This window comes from Mytilus trossulus, chromosome 4 (assembly GCF_036588685.1).
Source record: "Mytilus trossulus isolate FHL-02 chromosome 4, PNRI_Mtr1.1.1.hap1, whole genome shotgun sequence".
NCBI lineage: Eukaryota > Metazoa > Mollusca > Bivalvia > Mytilida > Mytilidae > Mytilus > Mytilus trossulus.
This window is the reverse complement of record NC_086376.1, coordinates 9,660,648-9,685,413: the sequence shown is the minus strand read 5'-3', so window position 1 is coordinate 9,685,413 and position 24,766 is coordinate 9,660,648. Positions and strand designations below refer to the sequence as shown.

Genomic DNA, 24,766 nt, shown 5'->3' with positions numbered 1-24,766 from the left:
AAAGTAAAAATTTAATTTATTATATAAGCATTTATTGGTGATCTGTGGATTCATTTATTTTCATGGGTACCAATTTTCATGGATTGGCAAAAACCTGCCTTCTAGTGGATATGTGATGTCATGGTTTTGGCAAAGTCTGCATACAACCTAATAGATTATTTGTGATTTGTTGAACATTTTAATTGTGGCTTGCTCACCTGTACCCACAAAGACCACGAAAATTGATATCCAACAAATTATAATGAATCCACAGTATATCAGAGGCATATATCCATGAAACAGGTGTGTTAATCATAAATTGTTCTTTTTGTGAAAAAATAGAGCTTGCTCTGATGGATACTATTTTATTTTTGTGATGCATAAATAAGTTCCCCAAAAACTTCTTAAAAGTTCAATTAAAGAGACATGAAACTCAATGTTCTTCTAGTATTTATCATAACCATGACATTAAACGTGCCTGATAATCAGACTCTAATATAAGTTAAATGTTAATGTTTTATAGCTTGTGATGGAGAGTTTTCTCATTAGCACTCATATCACATCTTCATATTTATATCTTTATACATAGTTCTATTTTTGCCAGGCTACAGTTGTTAAGCACTTTATATCTTACCACCAAACTGGACCTGACCATCCACAAAGTAAACATTGCCTTCAAAGGGATATGGCTTTAATGAGGACTTTAACTCTGCAATAAACAAATGTAGGATAACAATATTTGTGAAAAAAAGGAGACAGCAATCTAGAAACACATTAAAATAAGAAATAAAGTTGACAATTTTTGTACAGTATAAGTTAATAAATAAACTATGTGTACAAGTGACTGACAATAAAAGATGAGTTTTACCTCTTAATTTGTTAATAAGGAGTTGTCTTTCTAAGGGTCTTTTAAATTTCAGCACACACTTTTGTAGGACTACTGATGGTGGATAGTTCTTTTGAAGTCCTAAAGACCTACAAGAAATTAATGGCACAATATCTTTTAATTTGTCTACAAGCATAGCAAAAACAAACAGTGTTTTACAATATTTCTACATTCTCAACAGTTAAGTTTAAATTATTTGAAAAACTAGGAAAAAATCACGCTTAAAATATTAAAAATATTAAAATTGAACGGTCTCCAGTGGAGAAAACTTGTAATACATGAGTTATAGAGGTGGAATCTGATTCTCTAATGATTTTTATCCTTTCTTTTTCAAAGATTTGAATTTTTTTGTGCACAATTCATAACACAGACAACTGATGTAAGTTTTGCTGAATTCTATGCAGTGGTAATAGTTTTCTGATATAAGTTTTGCTGAATTCTATGCAGTGGTAATAGTTTTCTGATATAAGTTTTGCTGAATTCTATGCAGTGGTAATAGTTTTCTGATGTAAGTTTTGCTGAATTCTATACAGTGGTAATAGTTTTCTGATGTAAGTTTTGCTGAATTCTATGCAGTGGTTATAGTTTTCTGATGTAAGTTTTGCTGAATTCTATGCAGTGGTAATAGTTTTCATTGCAATACATTTACTGATTAAAAGAAGAAGATGCAGATACATGGTACAGATGGAGAACAACTGAATGACTCATATTTGTATAAGGAGTTATTGATCAAGTTTGATTGTTCATCTTGTTGACCAACATCTTAGTCATAATTAAGTAAATTAGCCTTGAAGTAACAAATCTTATGCTCTGATCAAACTTTTCCCATCTTTTATGCACTTTTACAGTTCTTGAGTTATGCCCCTTTAAAATAATATATTTAATCAGGGGCATCATCTGTGTCCATGGATTCTCCATTTATTTCATCATAAGCTGCTGAACAAATAAAAATATCAAGATACAATTTTAAGACAAAATCTTACCATCCTGGATACAACAGGTGTCGAGCTCTGACCTTTGACTTTTCCATAAAGGCTGTTTCTGACAACACAGCATCTATATCCATACTCCTGGAAATAAAGCAGCTTAAAATAACATCCATGATAGCTTAGGTTTAAAAAAGTATAGTTCAATGAAGAAATGAATCTGATCTAAATGATTTTTAAAACTAATCATTGAAGTTAAGGTCATTTAATTATAGTGCGGAGCTTTGTCACTGTAATAACACTGTAATTGTCACTGCATCAACTGACAAGATACTGTCCTGGCCTCTCAGTCATAAAACTTTACTCAGTACTCGGAGTTCAAAATAAGTGCTTGAAACACAAAATCCAGTATTTTGATTGGTTGATTATTGAGTCTGAGTACAAAAAACAGACTCAAAAGTTTTATGACCGCAAGGCCTGGTGTGTTGTCTATTTTTTTACTTATCATAGTTATCAAGATATTGGGTAAATCACTAAAAGTGTACACTTCTATTACTAGGTGACTTGAGAACAAAGTACATCTTCTCTTGAACTAGTTTACCATCACATAAAATAAAAGAACTAACAAGTTAGATAACTGAAAACTGAAAGTTTGGTACCATAAATTAAAAACTTAAAGTTGTCGATTAAAATGCAACAAAATTTTGTATCTTATTATTTGCACTTAAATGTAAGAAATATTAATCTACAAAATCTGGTTTGTAGCTACTTAGTATATATGAAATAAATATGTACAGATACACAAACCTATGGACTGACAGGAGTCAAGAAGTATATATACCCTCTCCATTGGAACAGATATCTATATACGGTGAACTGTGTTTTTCTCTTTTCCAGATCACCCATCAGGAGAAATGGTGCTCATAAATAATTGTAGACAAAAATCCAGAGACAGGGACAAGGTGAATCTTTGTTGTTGTGCCCTTATAGTATGATAAGAAAAGCTTAAAGTAAAATTTCAAAATATATACCTTGTTATCTCCCCTTTATCTGCTAAAAAGAATGATACATCTGAGTTTACAGATCTGATCAATTTCTGTAGGTCATCTAATGCTGAATTCTGTAAAAGATAACAGTTACATACAAGGATCAATTACAGTATTATAATAAAAATGAATAAATAATTGCAATAAAAACAAGTGAATCTGTGAGCTACTGCTAACTATTGATACTCTGCCCACTTAAATTATAAGGTAAACAGGAATTTGCTGAGTGATGAAACTGAAAACACATCACACAGTATAGCTGACTCACATAAACACTGAAATCAAATTTCAGAAATCTTTGAAATGTACATGTAGTTCCTGAGAAAGATTCGACAAAAACATTTCATGGGACAACAAAAAGGCTGACTGACGGAAGGACATACAGACTGAGGTGAAACAGTATAACCAAATGTTTTTAAAGCATGTGTATATAATAAACAATAAACTCAAAAATTGGTAAAAATCAGATAAACTAAAACATACACCCATGACATCCTGGGTCTGTGACTGAGTTAAAGTATATAACGTAAGCCTTGTTTTAGTATTGGTATTGTCATCTGATAAAGTCATGGCAATTATAAGATACACAGTTTTCTCTGCTTTTAAATCTTTCTGTTTGAAACTGTTGACCGGGAACTATACACTTTTACACCCAGAACAGTAGACTCAAATAAAATTACCTTTGAGATTACCCTTAGTCAGCATAGCATATTACTATAATTTTGTGCTTAAAATACACATTACATTTGTATTACACCTTTGATGTACATGACATATGTTTTATACAAATATTACTCACATTTATTGATGTTGATGAGGTAAATAAGATGGAGTTGACCCAACCTTGAGCACATTGATTTAACAACACTGGAAATGTCATTCTGTAAAATGTAAGATAAATTATTATATTTACAAAATTCTGTTCATTTAGTTCCTATCAGGATACATTTTCCTAATTCAATAAATTTTAATAAGGTTTGAATATAAATTATATGGTCTTCAGTTCCAAATACCTTTTAATTGATAAAATAGTTTACCTATCTAATATTTTAAAAGATTTAAAATGAACCAATATGATCCAAGGCATGACCTCAGTCACTGTTGATTTCTTATTTCTATTTACAAATATCATCCTCTACAAATGACTATTTCTATAAAATACAAAATAGACAATATATGGATAGCAGAAGCACAAAATTTTTTAAACACACTATATAAAAACAACCCAATAACACTTACAAGAAATGGCTTGTAACTTAGAATCAAATGTAACTTTTTACTTAATTGTAAAAAATCCACCACATATTTTATTTTAACCACTGGATATTAAGCAACCACCAATCAATCAATTACTCAATCCTTATTTCATACAATTTATCAAATCTAAAAGATTGTTCACTAATTTTAAAGTCCCAAACATGCAAAATTACATTTCTGAATATGTATTTTGATGAGGAATGGAAGTATAGTTTTGACAATTTATGGAATATGACCAATTAACAATTCGGCATACAGCTGCCCTATTTAAACAACTTTTAAAATATAAATCATATTTAAAGAAAAATAATTATTGATGAATTTATCAATTTATGCAAATTCTTACCTATGAGATATGAATGAATGCATTGGATCTATACACACAGTGACAGCACCTATAATAGTAGAAGTTTATAACTAGTTTTTCAGTATACACACAGTGACAGCACCTATAATAGTAGAAGTTTATAACTAGTTTTTCAGTATACACACAGTGACAGCACCTATAATAGTAGAAGTTTATAATTATTTTTTCCGTGGTTAAAATATGAATGAAGGGAGATGTTGGAAAATGTTAACAAAGAAGCAACTCTTAAGCACGTATAATCTTCAAAGACAAAAGATAACTGTCTATACCATGTATGCTAAATGTCTATAGCATATTTACATGTGCATTAAAAAATTACTGTTCCTTTCAATATCATTGGGAGATTCTGATCATAAATACATCTTACATCTAATGATCTGAATTTGGCTGTAATTAAATGAAAAGGTTGAGTTTGAAATGGCAAGGTTCCAATATGTAAGTTAATATTTGCCTATGTAAATAATAATATTATATTTGTCCAAAATCTGTAGATTTACATTGACCGTATGTTTTTATTATAGATCATTCTTCTTTGGATGAGATAAATGTTGTTTTATTATGAATGATAATGTGAAATAACAATGTACATACCAATACTAAGTTTCTGTCTGACTTGTAAATCAGGATGATTCTTAATGGCAAGAATAACATCATAAACATCCATTGACCTAAAATGAGATATACAGTTATACTAAAGAACCAATAGCTTTTTTGAGGTTTTTTTCTTTTTTTTTCAGACATATATATATAAATATTTCCTGTATACAATTACCTTAGTCGTCCTCCAGAAACAGACTAAGGGTCCCTGTTTACAAAATGAACCATCTATCCAGGGGAAATAGAAGGCAATAAAAATGTAGTCCCCTTTTTACCTTGGATTTACAATTAGTGTAAAAAATATATCCATATAATGTTAGAAGCATCTAACAGTTCTATACTTTAATTTTAAAATAGTAAGTAAATAATAAGATACTCAAACAAAAGATGTGCATTTACTATAATAAACATGATAGGGTAATACATTTTTATTGTTTTTTTTTTTATGTTTGTATAAATATATAAAATCCATATTCTTATACGATAAACCATAAAAAATGTACTTTTTGAGAGGTTAACATTCACAATCAAGATAAAATAGTGAAGATATCACATTTGGTAAATTCTTTAAGGAAGATCAAAATCAAAGACAAGAAAAATGGAAAAAAACCCATGAACAGGTTTGGCAATTGAAATTGACAAATTAAAATGCAATAAAAATAAACAAAATTAGAGTATACTGAAGTTTTCTATCTAAAATTACTCTGCTAATCAAAGCAAGTGACCAAACTTTGTTTTCTGATCAACTGATGATATCCTATGTCACATCTATTGAAGGATATATCATGTAATTAATATCCTGTCTTTCTTTGTTTTTCACAATAGCTCAGATCTTTTGTTACAACTTCACAAGAAAAAACTGATCTTGTTAAGATGAAAGGAGTTTATTTTTAACAATTGACAATTACAATAGTCAAAACTCTTGCTAATGATTATGATAACTACATTTGTATATTTATTGTGATACAAGATCTTATTATCATTAATACTCCTTACAGTGAGTTTAGAATGATTCACTATTACTTCTCATAGACGTATTGTGTTATGGATTCGCACTTTGGTGTTACTAAGAGAACTCTAGATTTATGTTTTGGATCCATCATGGATGACCTGTTTCTATGTGTTAATGACAGACTTACCCTGGTGTTACTAAGAGAACTCTAGATTTATGTTTTGGATCCGTCATGGATGACCTGTTTCTATGTGTTAATGACAGACTTACCCTGGTGTTACTAAGAGAACTCTAGATTTATGTTTTGGATCCGTCATGGATGACCTGTTTCTATGTGTTAATGACAGACTTACCCTGGTGTTACTAAGAGAACTCTAGATTTATGTTTTGGATCTGTCACGGATGACCTGTTTCTATGTGTTAATGACAGACTTACCCTGGTGTTACTAAGAGAACTCTAGATTTATGTTTTGGATCCGTCATGGATGGCCTGTTTCTATGTGTAAATGACAGACTTACCCTGGTGTTACTAAGAGAACTCTAGATTTATGTTTTGGATCTGTCACGGATGACCTGTTTCTATGTGTTAATGACAGACTTACCCTGGTGTTACTAAGAGAACTCTAGATTTATGTTTTGGATCCGTCATGGATGACCTGTTTCTATGTGTTAATGACAGACTTACCCTGGTGTTACTAAGAGAACTCTAGATTTATGTTTTGGATCTGTCACGGATGACCTGTTTCTATGTGTTAATGACAGACTTACCCTGGTGTTACTAAGAGAACTCTAGATTTATGTTTTGGATCCGTCATGGATGGCCTGTTTCTATGTGTTAATGACAGACTTACCCTGGTGTTACTAAGAGAACTCTAGATTTATGTTTTGGATCTGTCACGGATGACCTGTTTCTATGTGTTAATGACAGACTTACCTTGGTGTTACTAAGAGAACTCTAGATTTATGTTTTGGATCTGTCACGGATGACCTGTTTCTATGTGTTAATGACAGACTTACCCTGGTGTTACTAAGAGAACTCTAGATTTATGTTTTGGATCCGTCATGGATGACCTGTTTCTATGTGTTAATGACAGACTTACCCTGGTGTTACTAAGAGAACTCTAGATTTATGTTTTGGATCCGTCATGGATGACCTGTTTCTATGTGTTAATGACAGACTTACCCTGGTGTTACTAAGAGAACTCTAGATTTATGTTTTGGATCTGTCACGGATGACCTGTTTCTATGTGTTAATGACAGACTTACCCTGGTGTTACTAAGAGAACTCTAGATTTATGTTTTGGATCCGTCATGGATGGCCTGTTTCTATGTGTTAATGACAGACTTACCCTGGTGTTACTAAGAGAACTCTAGATTTATGTTTTGGATCTGTCACGGATGACCTGTTTCTATGTGTTAATGACAGACTTACCTTGGTGTTACTAAGAGAACTCTAGATTTATGTTTTGGATCTGTCACGGATGACCTGTTTCTATGTGTTAATGACAGACTTACCCTAGTGTTACTAAGAGAACTCTAGATTTATGTTTTGGATCCGTCATGGATGACCTGTTTCTATGTGTTAATGACAGACTTACCCTGGTGTTACTAAGAGAACTCTAGATTTATGTTTTGGATCCGTCATGGATGACCTGTTTCTATGTGTTAATGACAGACTTACCCTGGTGTTACTAAGAGAACTCTAGATTTATGTTTTGGATCTGTCACGGATGACCTGTTTCTATGTGTTAATGACAGACTTACCCTGGTGTTACTAAGAGAACTCTAGATTTATGTTTTGGATCCGTCATGGATGGCCTGTTTCTATGTGTTAATGACAGACTTACCCTGGTGTTACTAAGAGAACTCTAGATTTATGTTTTGGATCTGTCACGGATGACCTGTTTCTATGTGTTAATGACAGACTTACCTTGGTGTTACTAAGAGAACTCTAGATTTATGTTTTGGATCTGTCACGGATGACCTGTTTCTATGTGTTAATGACAGACTTACCCTGGTGTTACTAAGAGAACTCTAGATTTATGTTTTGGATCCGTCATGGATGACCTGTTTCTATGTGTTAATGACAGACTTACCCTGGTGTTACTAAGAGAACTCTAGATTTATGTTTTGGATCTGTCACGGATGACCTGTTTCTATGTGTTAATGACAGACTTACCCTGGTGTTACTAAGAGAACTCTAGATTTATGTTTTGGATCCGTCATGGATGGCCTGTTTCTATGTGTTAATGACAGACTTACCCTGGTGTTACTAAGAGAACTCTAGATTTATGTTTTGGATCTGTCACGGATGACCTGTTTCTATGTGTTAATGACAGACTTACCTTGGTGTTACTAAGAGAACTCTAGATTTATGTTTTGGATCTGTCACGGATGACCTGTTTCTATGTGTTAATGACAGACTTACCCTGGTGTTACTAAGAGAACTCTAGATTTATGTTTTGGATCCGTCATGGATGACCTGTTTCTATGTGTTAATGACAGACTTTTCAGTGATTGGTTAAGCTGCTGAGGTATGAATGGCGTGGCCTGTGATAAATCTTGCTGTAAAACTGTCACACTACAATAAAATCAAATGAAGTCAATTGAAGTGGCCTGTGTTATTACCGCCGATTGCATTGAGTGTGTGGATAAAGGTGATATCTTTAGTTAGCTGGCTTGCCAACTGAACCATGTATTATTATGAGTTAGGTAAACTACCCTAGACTAGTCCAACAAATAACAAATCCATCTGTCTGTATGACAAGGCTAATGTAAATTCAGAAAATATTGCGTGCATTTATTTTTGCAATTTTGTCATTTTAGACTGAAATGCGATTTTGATTTTTACGATTTTAAAAATTATTTATATAAAATCATTCAAAATGAGAGTTTAAATTATTGCGTTTTCAACTCTCTCGCATTTTTTCGCAATAATAAAAACAATGCAATAATTTCTTAATTTACAGTACTTCAAAATGAGGGTAGTATACCTGACCTAATAGTGACTTCACAATTCAGCTATCAAGCAAGCTAACCAAATATATTACCTTTACTGACACACTCAATGTAAACTGTAAATGAACTAAACTAATGTATTATGTTTTATTTACAAGTTGATTTAACAGAACAGAGGTATTTTGAGTTCATGTACCATAAATTTCTTAAACTGTTCATTCATTTAAAAGTTTTATTATAAGCATGCATTTCTTTTCTACTGAAGGTCACTGAGGCAAATAAAACTACTTTATTCTGTACAAAAATTTAGAAAAGAGTTACTTCTTGTGCAGATATTTACCTAAATCTATCTTTGGTGATTTTGACTAGAGTATTACAAAGATTTTCTTTATGGCTTCCATCAATGCCAGCTATAATGTTAATGATGATCTGAAATATAACAGATAAAACAAAAATTTTCTTTATGGCTTCCATCAATGCCAGCTATAATGTTAATAATGATCTGGAATATAACAAATAAAACATTGTTGATGCAAACTAATCTTTAGCCATACATAGACAATCATCTAGGTAAACTTAATTCTAATTATTAAAACATTTACCCCTTATTACTGCATTGTCTTTTAATCCTTATTGAAATTGTCCAGAGTTCAAACGATCATAATATGCACAATTATAGAGTTGTTTCCCTTTAAACAACAGAGTTAATTAGGAAGTTAAATTCATTTTTCACTGTAAATATGAACCTGATCTGTTTCTGATGATAGCACTTCAAATGTTCCAGTAGACTCTGCTAATTCAGTCTCCCTCTTAACTACCAGTGACAAATGTTTCTCTTTAAATGGCACATTCCCAACACTCCCACCAGAGAAATGATACAGAAATCTGAAGAGAGAAAAAACACACAAAACTCTCTTAGTTGCAATAACTTTGCTTAATCAATATGAAACATTATAGGTTGCAATTTTTCAAAATGTTTAAAATGTAAATAATCTAAAAGTACCTTCGAATGATTAGCCAGCAAGTATCAGATAAGGCCGACCTTATGTTATTTTTACAAATCTCTTATTTTTGTTTTTTGTTCTGTCAGTAAGTTAACTAGTGACTCTTGAGAGCATGTTTTGCTCACCTGTATCTACTGTGGTTATAAAAGTCATGTAAAATAAGGTTAAGATCTTACTATGTTGAACATTATTGCTTTTTACAGTTTATCTCTATCTATAATAATATTCAAGATAATAACACAAAACTGCAAACTTTCCTTTAAATAACCCGTTCAGGAGCAGCAACCCAACAATGAGTTGTCCCAATTGTCTGAAAATTTTAGGTAGACAGATCTTACCCTGATGAAATTGTTTCCCATGTTAGATATGCTCAAAATACTTTAATGTTTCAGAGGTATAAGCCAAAAACTGCATTTTACCCATATGTTGTATTTTTAGCAATGTCAGACTTGTTGGTTGGCAGGCAGGTGTCATTGGATACATTTTTAAACTACATACCCTAATGATGATTGCTGGCAAGTTTCATAAATTTGGCCCAGTAGTTTCAGAGATGATTTTTGTAAAATTAACTGATGACGACAGACACCAAGTGATGAGAAAAAATCACTTGGCTCATAGGGCCAGGTGAGCTATAAATATAGAATAAGTTTTATACCTGTCAATATTCTGTAATGATGCTGTTGCCTTCCTAAATCCTGTCACGGTTTTTGTTGTATTGCTGTAGATATTCTGTAATACGTCATGTCTATAAACATTGAGAAGATGTTACTAAGTTGAAGAACTTGTGTATAATCCATTTGTCATTTTTGAACAATAAAATATGTTTAAACTATAAAAATAATCAGGAAACCATATAAATCACAGAAAAAAGAAAAGTTTTATAATATAGAACTTTAGAACTGATATCCATATAATCTTAATATGTACCATGTTTTTCACATTTTATTGTATGATAGTAACTGAAAATTTCTGCTTTCCATCTATTAGATAGATTCATAATTATGTTCATTGTACATGAAGTTTCTGGATTTACTGTAAATATTGAAGTGATATTTGGTTAAAATCATATTGACTCAATAGGGAAAATAATTTAAAACAAATAAAACATACGATTTTTTTTGTTAAAAGAGAATCCAAATTTTATCATAAAGATCACTCAGCTACTTTTAACAAAGGAAATAAAGCATTCCATAACACATCTTGTCCCAGATCAATACTGTCATTACTCCATTATTAGAAAGTTTCAAATATAAAATTTGAAAACTTTTCATATCTAAAGTGTTTAAGTCAACTAAAATTTTGTATCTTACTGAATAAATTTGAAAACGTTAAGCAAGATAAAAATGTCCTGACTCAACTTACATTTGAGTAAAGCAGTCTGGTAGTTCCTGTATCTTTATGACATCTGGCAAATCAGATTCTTTCCTCCATTCTGGTAATACCTGAAAGGGAGGTATTCTTTTATAATGCTATATTTCCTCCTTTATTTTTACCTTAGATTCATAGTTTCCATAAGCTAGAAATGTTTCAAGATTTATAATATGTCGAATTAATGATATAGTTCCTATTAAAAAAAATCTTCATTATACTACACACTGCTGACACAATTATTGACTTCAAACACAAAACATAGCTGGTGTTCAAGGAGACAATCTAAACATTTAATTCTTCAGTTGTTTAAAGTTTAAAAAAAATGCAAGTTTTCTACAATTAAGGCTGATTTTATTTGCTAACTGCCATAACCTGACATTTAAATTACAGTAATAATATTCATATTACAGTTCCCTACATTTTATGACCTGTACTGCCATTTGTTTTTGTTTCTGTAATAAAATCTGATCTGACCCACACTAAAGAGCTAAACACTTAATTGCACTGAAAAGGGCTTTTCAATAAAACAAGAAAACTCATCTACATACATCTAGTACTTACAACAGAATACATGTGTTTATATGCTTTAGACTTTGGATTGAAGGAAACTAGTATCAAGTTGTCATTGGAAACTAAGTAGGAAGGTAATGTTGACTTCTGGGTAATTTTGATCTCTATTAATAATATGGCTACTGATCTGGAATTGTCCTGAAAAATAAGAAAAAATATATTTAAAAGCATTGACAAATATGGCAATAATTTCAGAATTAGTTGGTTTTTTTCCCAATTATTTGCAAAGTCAGTAAATTTAATAAAAGAACCAAGTTCCAATGTCTATGAAGGATTCTCTCTTTTACAGAAGCAACACAACAAGTACCACATGTGAAGCAGGATCTGATAAACTTTACAGAGCACTAGAGATCATCTGCAGTTTCCGCTGGGTTGTGTGAATTGATCAACTCTTAGTTTTGTGATTTCATAAAGCAAGACAAATATGTGTAAAATCAAGTGATTCTGTCAACATTAAAATGACTTCGTAAATCAAATTTAATTGGAATATAATGGTAATACTATTAGTATATAACATTTCGATATTACCAGTGGTTGAAAAATAAATTGATGGTACTCTTATTATAGCAAATATTTTTATATTTATCAAGAACTTCACACTGCAGATTGGATGTTTGGAGGAATAACAAAGCATAAATGACTGGACTTGATAAACACAATACAATAATAGTAATTCAATACTACTTACATCATCAAAGAACTGTAGAGATTTGATAATACTGTTATCTAATAGAACTGCACCAGTTTGTGGACAAAATAATACTATCCTATGTTGATACATAAATAAACTTGCTGAAAAAATAAGTGTTTATCATTTTAGAAGTTGCTGTATATATATCTTTATTTTAAAGGAATTTATTATCATTCATTTTAATCAGCTCTTATTCAATCAATATTTAATGTTACTATTTTTACTTTAAAAAGGTCACCTGAAAAGAAAGTATACATGTACACCTGAAAATTTTGTTATTTAGATTCTTTCATTGAATTCTGACCAGTTCAAGACAGCTTTCAGGAATATATTTCATATATATAAAATTTCTCACATTATTCATTTTTTTTATCCCGCAAATATCTGATTCAAACGAAGTGCTTTTAAAAATCACTATCAATGCTAGAAATTAAATTACAAGTTATAATCTTAAAGCAAAAATTTCTTGTAAAGCTCTTATAACAATAAGCAACTTTTCTGTAATCTTCAAACTTTCAACCAAATAAAATTGATGTCTGTAAATTTTTCTTGAATCATTCCCTGATACTTCACAACATTTCATTTTGAAAACTAAATACTAAAGCCCTGTCAGTGGTTAATCTAAATATGGATCAAATCTCATAAATAAAAGACTTCTTCTGTCTAGAATATGAAGTTTCATATTTATAGGTATTCAGCATATTATATATTTTGAATTTTTTATGATCTACTGATATGTTTTGTTTGTATATTGATAAAGGAATGTCCTTGATCTGGTTTCAAAATTATCTACTATTGTTCCTACTTTCTTACCTTCTAATGGTGGCTGACAGATGTTTCTATGACTACCAATGTGAACAGATTCTCCAGAAATCAGGACTGGTCCATACACATCATTCTTTATATTTTTCAAATTTTCCTCTAATATGGTTACTTGATCTTTGCCTTTATCTCTTACCTATAGAAATGACATTAATTTTTATTGAGATAATAAGGCAATTGTTCTAGTATTTATTTATTTTTCGAGGATTGAAAATTTTTGTGTAACATCATTGTTAAATTTTTTTACAATTGATCTCTTCTGTATTCAGTTGTTTATAAAATGTAAACATAACTAAAGGCCTTACATTGACCTATAATGGTTTACTTTTTTTTTTTTTAAATTGTTATTTGGATGGAGTTGTTGCATTGGCACTCACATCACATCTTCCTATATCTATAACTAAAATTTGGTATTTTTCTTATACTGATTAAAAAAGTTAGTGATATGTAAAAAGAACTTGGCTCTGTGTTGAGGCCTGTACTTTGACCTACAATGGTTTACTTTTACAAATTGTGACTTGGATGGAGAGTTCTCTCATCTGCACTCATACCACATCTTCTTATATCTAATGACTGCTATTTAGTTATATGATTTGTGCTTTCAGATCAAGTTATAAAAGATTGAGCTTTGCACTTCTGTTCACTTCTATTTTAAGCCCAATATTAACATATGTGTTTTGTACTTACCGACCAGGCTAGATATTTTGGTATTTGTCCAGTTAAATTTAATACTTCATAATCTCTTGCAATGGTTCCATCTAAAATACAGAAATATGATTTTATATTACCAAATTAACCATACAAAAATATTAATAAACAAATTATTTTACCAACATTACTGAAATGTTTTATTGGATATTTATATAGCTCAAGCTATCGCATACATTTTTTTCAAAACTCTAAATGAAATTAAATGATTGCTAATAGCAAATGGAAATTTGCATGTTTTAAAAGAGTATCAATAATTCAATATAACATATCATTTTGTAGTTAACTAGCACATACATTTTTCAACTTTGATTGGTACAGACATCAAATCTTAAATGAGAAAGTAGATCAGTACATATGTATTTAAATAAACTAATAGTTGTCTCATTGGCAATCATACCACATCTTCTTTTTTATATTGTCATAGATACCAGGATTGAAATTGTATATTTATGCCAGACACACATTTTGCAACAAACAATTCATCAGTGATGCTTGAATAAACAAGAATGTGTCCTCAGTACACGAATGCCCCACTCGCACTATCATTTTCTATGTTCATTGGACCGTGAAATTGGAGTAAAATCTCTAATTTGGCATTATTATTAGAAATATCATATCATAGGGAACATGTGTACCAAGTTTGAAGTCGATTGGACTTCAACTTCATCAAAAACTACCTTGACCAAAAACTTTAACCTGAAGCAGGACAGACGGACGAACGGACAGACGCACAGACCAGAAAACATAATGCCCCTCTACTAACGTAGGTGGGGCATAAAAAATGTTAAAAAGGCCAAATAAAGTACGAGGTTGAAGAGTATTGCTGACCAAAAATTCCTAAAAATGTTTCCAAATACAGCTAAGGTTATTCCTGAGGTAGAAAAGCCTTAGCATTTAAAAAATCTAATTTTTGTTAACAGTTGATTTATAGTTATGAACATATCAATGATAAGTCAAGTCAACACAGAAGTGCTGAATACCGGGTTGGTGATACCCTCTGGCAATTAAACTCCACCAGCAGTGGCATCAATTCAGTGGTTGTAAATAAACTCATCACAGATAACAGGATTAATTTTATAAACACATTCTTACCGTCCTTTTGAACCTGAATGACAGAGTCTATGAACACATCAGAGTACACTAAAGAACCTAATATTTTAGCTGGATTTCTATAACTAGGAATATCTGTCAAACTAAGACTGGCTGTCTTAACTCTCAGCACATGCTCTCCATCTGGTAAGGGACATGATCTGTAATACATAAACAGCCATTACACATTTATCTAGGAGTTACATAGAGCAATCGTTCATAAATTGATCACTGACTTTCAATACCTATCATATTACTGAAATCAGAAGAGAAAATTTCCTGCATTTTAATATAACTCCGTCAATGTATAACAGCTGAACCCTGATGCTCCAGAAGGTGTAACACCCATTGCTTAATCCATGTTTAAACCTGATAAGTTAAAGTCTGTGATTATAAAGGTTGTTAATACTTATAAGTATATCAGTAGTCTTGTCCTAAGAACTCATCAAATTAAAAGCTTTAGAAATAACTTACAGATCTTTAATTTGGATTGGCTCCATCAAAGTAACATAATAAAAATAGATCTAAATGGATTTACTTTGCTTTTTATACTTGACTTGATAAATTAGTAAGTACATAAAATTTAAATGTGACAATGACAAAAAAGTTTTACCAAATAAAATCACTATTTTTACTACTTACTGTCCAGAATTATCATGAGCCTCTAAAGTAAATATAATATTAGACCTAAAAAGAAAAATAAGTACATTAAGACCATAATTCAAAGATGGCACTTTTATATATATGATATCGTCTACTCCTATTTAGCATCAAGATATTTGTTCAATTTGCTCTTGTTCAAGATCTCCTACAAGATTAATAAATGGACCAACAGAGTGTGTCTTGTGTACCTCTAAAACATTGTAGAAGAGCAAATCACACAGTCCTAGATTGTTATTCTTACATTCGGGGCCGTTCCATCCTTCACCACAAGCTCCTTTGTTTCAAATTTAGGGTAAACAGGTTTATTTTCAAACTGGAAACAATGATATGATTCCTTATAATTCCTAGGGTACCAATTATCTTGGATTAAGTATGTAATTTAAAAAAACAATGAATTTTAGTGTTAAACAAAATTAAAATCTTTAATAGGCTAAATGTGCAAAAATTTGTTAACCACGATATATCAAGTCCAATGAAAACACAATTTTTCCACAAACCAGAAAATTAGATTGCTGCTCAGAAGTTACTGAAAAAAGTATGAAAGATTTTATAAATATCATGACTATGGCCTTATCAATGCTATAAATGTAGGCTAATCTTACAAATGTCATTCATTTTAGAGATGTTTTAGACTTTAACCCATGAGTTGCTGCCTTTTGCATATTTTTTAATCTGTTGGGAATCATTACTGTCATTTTCCTAACTCTGTTGCAATGGAAAATTGATTAGCTTTCAAAAAATTAGTTGATCGCAAACTTTTACACAAACACATCAACTAAAACAGACAATTAGCACAGATTTCATCTTAAGTTTAGAGTTGAAATATCTGTATTAATTTGTGTGCTATAAATACATTCAGGAGCCTGTAAGGAGCCTGTAATTCAGTGGTTATAGTTTGTGTATGTGTTATATATTTGTTTTTCATTCATTTTTTGTAAATAAATAAGGTCGTTAGTTTTCTTGTTTGAATTGTTTTATATTGTCATTTCAGGGCCTTTTATATCTGACTATGCGGTATGGGCTTTGCTCATTGTTGAAGGCCATATGGTGACATATAGTTTTTAATTTCTGTGTCATTTTGGTCTATTGTGGAGAATTGTCTCTGGCTATCATACAACATCTTCTTTTTTTATATTGACCATTATGGAATATTTCACACGGAAGCAATAATACTAACAAGACAAAAATTCAATTATTCGCATACTGATTATCCTTATAATTGGACAGAGAAGAATAAATGTATCCTTTGACAATAGGAAGTGACATATATCATTATTACAGGCCTGCTAAGAATCAATAACTTAGTCTACTGTCATCAAATTATACTCCTTTAATACTGTAACTTTTATATATTCACACATGACAACTTCAAATTAGTCCTTCAAACTATCAAACCAGACATTTTTCCAAGTCGTTAGGCAACATGATAGGATTTATACTTACTTTTCTTTATTTTAACATATGATTGTTTTTGGATATATACCGCTATAGTGATTATAGTTGTTCAAAAGACTACCATGATGCATTTTTATCTATCTTATGCTATATCGCAAAATATAAAAAAAAATATTTCCCAGTTTAACATTCATGTTATTTTTTGTACTTTGTCTTCATACATACAAAACAAGAATGAATCCAAAGTTCACAGATGACCCACTCATGTTAAGTGGACCATGAAATTGGGGTCATAACTCTACTTTGGCATTTAAAATTAAAAAGATTATATCATAATGAACATGTGTTCCAAGTTGGACTTCAACTACCGTTTCTTGACCAAAAAAATTAACCTGAAGCGTGAGACAGACATACAAATGAATGAACAAATGAACGAACGAAGGGACGAACAAACAGACAAACTAACTGGGCATAAAAAAAATTCTAAAATTCTTACACGCTTCAACAGAAAAGTTAAACAGTGAATTAAAAAAATCTCTTAAAAACAATTATTTCACAGAAAAATTACATTTTTTTATTTATAAGATTTTTGTTTTAATGGCATTATCTGAGGTTAGTGAGTACAGATGATATAAATTAGGAAACCTCTTCCGACATTTTATTTACCTCCTCTGAATATATTTCTGAATCATAGGACTGCCTAATTTCTGACATTCTTCACATACCATATCTACAGCAGCTGCTCTTGCCTGACAAAAGAAAAAATATTTAAAAAATCTTTGCATTTTTGCAATTTATAATAATTTCATACTAATCACAATTCTGTGAGATTATATGTTGACTTACTATTATTCTTTATTACTGTAGTCCTTCAAATGGCATTAAGTTATGTTTTCTTCCTTTAGAATTATGTTACTTTCTTTAATAAAACAAGAATGTGTCCTCAGTACACAAATGCCCCACTCGCATAATCATTTTCTATGTTCAGTGGACTGTGAAATTGACGTAAAATCTCTAATTTGGCATTAAAATTAGAAAGATCATATCATAGGCAACATGTGTACTAAGTTTGAAGTCGATTGGACTTCAACTTCATCAAAAACTACCTTAACCAAAAACTTTAACCTGAGGCGGGACAGAAGGACGAACGGACAGACAGACGGACGAACGTACAGACAGACGGACGAACGGACGGACAGACGCACAGACCAGAAAACAAAATGCCCCTCTACTATCGTAGGTGGGGCATAAAAATAAGATGGTAAAATCTGACCATTATATTAATGCATCACTATCATATTTATTGTCACTGTTACATCATCAATATTCCATTGCCAAACAAGAAATTAGAATGTGTCCATAGTACACAAATGCCCCACTCCCACCATCATGTTCAGTGGCCCGTGAAATTGGGGTCAAAACTCTTATTTGGCATTAAAATAACAAAGTTCATACATATCATAGGGAACATGTGTACTATCATAAGTTTCAAGTTGATTGGATTTCAACTTCATCCAAAACTACCTTGACCAAAAACTTTAACCTGAAGCTGTCATTATCATATTCTATGCTCAATGGACCATGAAATTGGGGTAAAAACTCTACTTTGGCACAAAATAAGAAAGATTGTATCATAAGGAACATGTGTACTAAGTTTCAAGTTGATTGGGCTTCAACTTCATCCAAAACTACCTTGACCAAAAACTTGAACCTGATTTGGGATAGACAGACAAACAGACAGATGAATGAATGAATGCAAATATTTGATTCTCATAAACATCTTTGTACAAGACATCTTGAGAGAAATTATCATCTAGAATAATAATGTTGGCCAATTATCCAACTACATAAACCTCTGAATTCAAGGTTTTTTATAAAAGGAGGAGGTTATAATGTCTAAACAAATATGCAAGACTAAAGTTGAAATATAAAATTACTGATAACAAACAGACACATTTTTGGTGAACATCTGAATGGAATAGAGAATGGAAGAGGGGAATGAGTCAAAGGAGTCACATCACAACCAAAGAGCAAAAAACAGTACAAGGCCACCAATGGAAATGATATTCAAAAGATTGTTATAGTTTGTAAATTTTCATATTAGTTGTCAAAAAGATGTCCTTATCAAACCTTTTCTTTTGCTTCACAACTGACTTTCAACGGTTAAATTATCAAATAATTTCTTTACTATTGATGGATGAGTAGATGTCCTCAGTAAATCTGTTGATTTATTAGGGTTAGTACAGGCCTGTTTCACTTATAAATCAACAGATTGGTATAAAATTCAGATATGTACTGTACAACAATTAATAGTGTGTGGTACACTTAAGGTTCTAAAGAGACTGCATCACAAACTTGACATCTTTGCTCAATACTGACAAACCTAAGCGGAAGCATAAAAGAATCAATTTCTTGATAGAAGGCCGAGTTATTTATTGCCTATAGCTACAGTTTTATAGTCATAATTCTATGAGTTAACACTTTCATCTAAATGGAAATCTATAAATAAAGAAAAGAAACTCATGAATGAGAGGCTCTTTGTGTCTTTCACCTTGGTCAATGTGCATATTCAACACTCTAGATCTCCAACATTGTAGACACGGATAGAATTCATGATAAAAAAAACTGTTATATTGATCTTGTATTACTTTTCATTTAGCCTGTTTAGTTTCTCTCTATCTTCTTTAGTTTTTGTTCATAACACAAAATATGATATAAATAAATCCTCATTTAAGGGCAATCACTCCTATAATGAGTCACAGTCTACTTATCTTTGTAAAAGATTACAAAATTTACAAAGTTTTTTTTTTTAAATTGACTAATAAGGGTAAAAACTCCTTAAGGGGTCAATTTAGAATTTTGGTAATGTTTACTTTTGTAGGTCTTACTTTGCTGAACAGTATTGCTGTCTATCTATTATTATTTCAAGATAATAACTAAAACCTGCAAAACTTCCTTAAAATTACTAATTTAGAGGAGTAACCCAACAACAGGTTGTCTGATGTTTTAAACGATGCCATAATAACTGTTCCATGCAGTTAAAACAAATATTGTAATATTTGTTCCAGTGGTACAGTGTTTGATATTATATTATGAAGGAACATCTATGTATATATAAGTACTTACTAAATGTGAACTGAGAGTTTTAACATAAACTTGTATTGCCTGTATCACAGCATCAATCATAATTCCATAGACCTGTACTAACATCCTGGAAGTAAATAGTATTGTATTTATAACCAGCAATAATATAAGTATAGATTATCGGGTTTTTTACCCATTGATATTTTATGATATCTATATGAAGAAATCCCGATTATCTGTTAATTATTCTATAAATGGTCTTTTTTTCTGCTCCCTAGGACAGTTTTACCTTTGACGCATTGTGACATCGCTGATAACTTCTCCTCTCACATTGTGACGTCGCTGACAATGCCTGTTCTCATTTTAAAGTCTTGATACGAGAATTACTAAGCGACAGAGCAGGGTGATATAGGCGTAGGGAAGGACGATAAGATATAATATCACATTTTTTATAACATAAAATGAATTAATTTACATCTAAAGTTACTAATTATGTTGTGTAATTTTCCATTTACTGTTGTCCTATATTATTTGGTATCTTTACAGGGGATATGGGCTCTTATTTCCTGTCTCCTGAGCTACTAAGCTTGGAACTTTTATTCAGTCTTTCAGTTGATTGGCCTAGTTTACACAACATAAACCTCTGGAAAAATGTGTTTAAATCATTAAAGAACTTTTTAGAATGTTGAAATTAAAAAAGTTGAACATCTTTGATTTTGGTGAAGACTAACTTTGCTAACTCTTTAGGTCAATGTGTTATTTTTTGTGGAATGTTGTTTGTCTTTTTGTTACCATGTTTGAGCATTTTTGTCTTTATCTTTTAAGATTTTTTCATTGCTCCCTTTGTACCTTTTCTCTCTTTCTTACTCAAAGGTAAACAGGGAAATCTTACTGGTCTAAATCTAAATGTAACATCAACTTTACAAGTTGTTTCACAATCATTTTAGGAATCGTACAAAAACTAACATAGCTTTAAATTCAACATAACTGAACTGACCATTGGCAAGATATAATTAGTAACACTTATATGAGTTGGCATGGGGTGTAATTGAATTTAATACAACTCAGCTGAGCGTTTGGCCCAAGACCACAATTAATGATCCCGCTTTTCGTTGTTCACGAATATAGTTCCCCTTAATTATAGTGTATTTTTTCTTTATCTTTTTTCTTTCCCTTTCTCATTCATTTCTTAGCTTTTCTGGGGTGGAAATGAAAGAAGAGAGCTGAAATAAACTTTTGGATGTTTTATTTTAACTGATTTTAACAAGGAAAGAGTGATTAGGCCAGGTGCAAAAAGGTTATATTTACACTTTTCGGAACATCTCTTGACTTGCCTATAGGGGTATGGATGTGTATTGGCTAAATTTGTATGTTGGGTGAAAGCAATCTTTCTGAATTTTGGATATATTTTTGGACTAGTACTATATATGACACACACAAAAAATTGGACAAAAAGAATCGGTGCACTTTTTTTAATGAGACAAAAAGTTATAAAGAACTAATAGAGGAATTAATTGTGGTCTGTGGCCTAAGAGGTGCATTTCAGCAAATTTTGAAATTTTACTTTGACATCTTCTCTGAATGATCTAAAGGTATTAATTTGTCAAACTACATGAGAAGAAATGATTTTCACTTTCATTTGATAGAAATTTTGTGAAAAAGTCACTTTTCAGGTTAAAATGCCTAAAATGTAGCTTTTTCAATATTTTTAGTAGTTTTGCAAAACTGCATGCTTAATTTCTCTCTGAGAGTTTTTTTTCTGATATCTATTTGTGTTTGTGGTATTTATTTCAGTTCTCTTACTAATTTGTGAACTCTGCACACAAAAGAAAGTAGATAAAAAACATAAAAAGAGTGCAAAATGTGCTGTTTTTATAGTCTAAGTCTAATGGTCAGTATATGCAGCAGGTGAAATGTGAAGTTCTAAGCACTTCAAATTTGTATTCCTAAACAGATTGCACTGAATCTATATCAAAAACACTTATTACTGGTTGTTTAACAATTTCTGTTTCACAGGCTACCTTTATTTTCTTCTGTTGGATAGCTAGTGGTTAAAATATTGGCCTTTTGAGGCTGAAATTTCATTCAGGTTATAAACAGTAAAGTTAATAAACTTTGCATCAGATCATACTGTCTACATATATAGTTGAAAGTGACATTCTTGTTACATCTAGGCTCCATGTTTTATCATATCTAAGCACAGATTTAAGTAAAAAGAAGCATATATTCATCTCCCATATCATTTATATGCTTTTTAATATGCAAACGTGGGGAACGGCCTAAATTGACAACCTGTTTTTTTAAGCAAGACATAGCTAAAGACCATTTTATCCACATGTGTTATGCTGTTTGAAACTTATATTTCCATTGAAAGTGCATTTATAACATGTTAAAGTTTTTTTGATAACTTAACAACTCCAGAAAATTGTTGTAAGGGAAACATATTACATTTGATATAAGGCCTCACTTTATTTGAAAACCTCTATTTTTTGGCACAGGCTCATATAAATTTACCTTCTGGCCATCTTTCATAAGTCTGATACATGAAGTATGCTTTCTGTTGCTTTAAATAGATGTTAACTGATACATAGAGACATTAAAAAGTGTTAGTTTTGGTTTCTTTTGGTTTTTAGCAGCTCAAATTTGATAGTTGAAATTGTTCTAATTCAACGCCACAATTTAGCACCCAAAATTCAGATATAAAAAATGCCTAATTTTTTTTATTTGGTATCATATGGCTTTGAAACTTTGTAAACTGTTTTATAATATACTAAGCTAAAATCATGCCAAGTGTTATTAGAATTGGTCAAGTTTTAGGCCCCTAATAGGCCCAAGACCACAATTAATGATCCCGCTTTTCGTTGTTCACGAATATAGTTCCCCTTAATTATAGTGTATTTTTTCTTTATCTTTTTTCTTTCCCTTTCTCATTCATTTCTTAGCTTATCTGGGGTGGAAATGAAAGAAGAGAGCTGAAATAAACTTTTGGATGTTTTATTTTAACTGATTTTAACAAGGAAAGAGTGATTAGGCCAGGTGCAAAAAGGTTATATTTACACTTTTCGGAACATCTCTTGACTTGCCTATAGGGGTATGGATGTGTATTGGCTAAATTTGTATGTTGGGTGAAAGCAATCTTTCTGAATTTTGGATATATTTTTGGACTAGTACTATATATGACACACACAAAAAATTGGACAAAAAGAATCGGTGCAATTTTTTTAATGAGACAAAAAGTTATAAAGAACTAATAGAGGAATTAATTGTGGTCTGTGGCCGTTTATGGTTATCCTATTTATCAGGTTAACTGTAAGAAGACATTTGAATTATGCATATGCACTTGAGCTATCAACTGTTATTAACCTTAATATAATGATTGATAGATCCCAGACCTTTGTCACAACTCAAACTAATCTACAACACTACAAATTATATCAGACATGCAAAGCACTTAGTCATTCCATTTTGGATGGTCTTTTATATGTAATTTGCAAACAAAACATATTACATGTCTTTGTAAGAACAAAAACTTCACAAAGCAAATACATTTAGCAGATATAACTTTTGCTGATGTGGTTCATAAATGTTTTTCATTTTTTTATATAGATTAGACAGTTGGTTTTCCTATTTGAATGGTTTTACACTAGTCGACCTTGGTTCCCTTCATAGCTTGCTGTTCCTTATGAGCAAAGGCTCTGTGATGAAGACCCTACTTTAACCTATAATGGTTTACTTTTACAAATTGTGAATTAAATGGAGAGTTGTCTCATTAGCTCTCATACCACATCATCTTTTATCTACATAGCCAAATGAACTTTAAGAAAGTACTTTGTACAGTGAGTAACCATCTTTATCATTCAAATAAAATCCCAAATTTTCAAGAAGTTTTATGAAGTCACTGGTTATCTCTTTTTCATTTTTATCTTTTACCACATAAAACAGAATACAAACACAAATTGTTTTCCAAAATATCCAATCATTTTTCTGTCTGGAATCGAAATTTTATCTAATTGCAATTGCATGTCACATTGCATTGAATGAGCCATTCATTTACAATATGCTAAACAAATTAAATAAGCTATTCATTCATCATATCTAATATATAAATATAGGAATAAGTCATGAATTTATAAAATAATATGGCATGGTTATGTAAATACTTTTATAAACTGTCAGAAACATTTGAATAAATAAGTACATTAGACATAGAAATATGTAAGGGCATTAACCTATGTTCCTATGTAACTTTGTACATGGTTGTGGTGTTGGGTTTCCTAAGATCTTTGGTGATTAGCTGTCTAAATAGAGGAGAAAGATGATGAATGGCTGCTTAACATCCAACAGCAAATAAATATGCATATTCAGGATGAGAACAAGTTAATGTCATATGGATATAAA

The 24,766-nt window shown here is 31.1% G+C and overlaps 1 protein-coding gene across 1 annotated transcript in view; it reads right to left on the bottom strand.

The window, feature by feature from the left end:
- Positions 1–24,766, bottom strand: part of LOC134714443 (dynein axonemal assembly factor 9-like) — a 78,981-nt gene that overhangs the window by 12,721 nt on the left and 41,494 nt on the right. The window contains exons 16-36 of the mRNA XM_063575685.1: positions 20,411–20,495; positions 17,951–18,033; positions 15,869–15,913; positions 15,230–15,387; positions 14,114–14,184; positions 13,418–13,562; positions 12,602–12,705; positions 11,905–12,051; positions 11,335–11,414; positions 10,628–10,717; positions 9,715–9,853; positions 9,309–9,397; positions 8,439–8,591; positions 6,198–6,281; positions 5,053–5,129; positions 4,441–4,489; positions 3,637–3,718; positions 2,823–2,911; positions 1,849–1,935; positions 848–954; positions 614–688 (exon numbers count right to left, since the gene is read on the bottom strand). Of these exons, the coding sequence (XP_063431755.1) occupies positions 614–688; positions 848–954; positions 1,849–1,935; positions 2,823–2,911; positions 3,637–3,718; positions 4,441–4,489; positions 5,053–5,129; positions 6,198–6,281; positions 8,439–8,591; positions 9,309–9,397; positions 9,715–9,853; positions 10,628–10,717; positions 11,335–11,414; positions 11,905–12,051; positions 12,602–12,705; positions 13,418–13,562; positions 14,114–14,184; positions 15,230–15,387; positions 15,869–15,913; positions 17,951–18,033; positions 20,411–20,495 (2,039 nt within the window). The remainder of the gene's footprint in view (positions 1–613; positions 689–847; positions 955–1,848; positions 1,936–2,822; positions 2,912–3,636; positions 3,719–4,440; positions 4,490–5,052; positions 5,130–6,197; positions 6,282–8,438; positions 8,592–9,308; positions 9,398–9,714; positions 9,854–10,627; positions 10,718–11,334; positions 11,415–11,904; positions 12,052–12,601; positions 12,706–13,417; positions 13,563–14,113; positions 14,185–15,229; positions 15,388–15,868; positions 15,914–17,950; positions 18,034–20,410; positions 20,496–24,766) is intronic.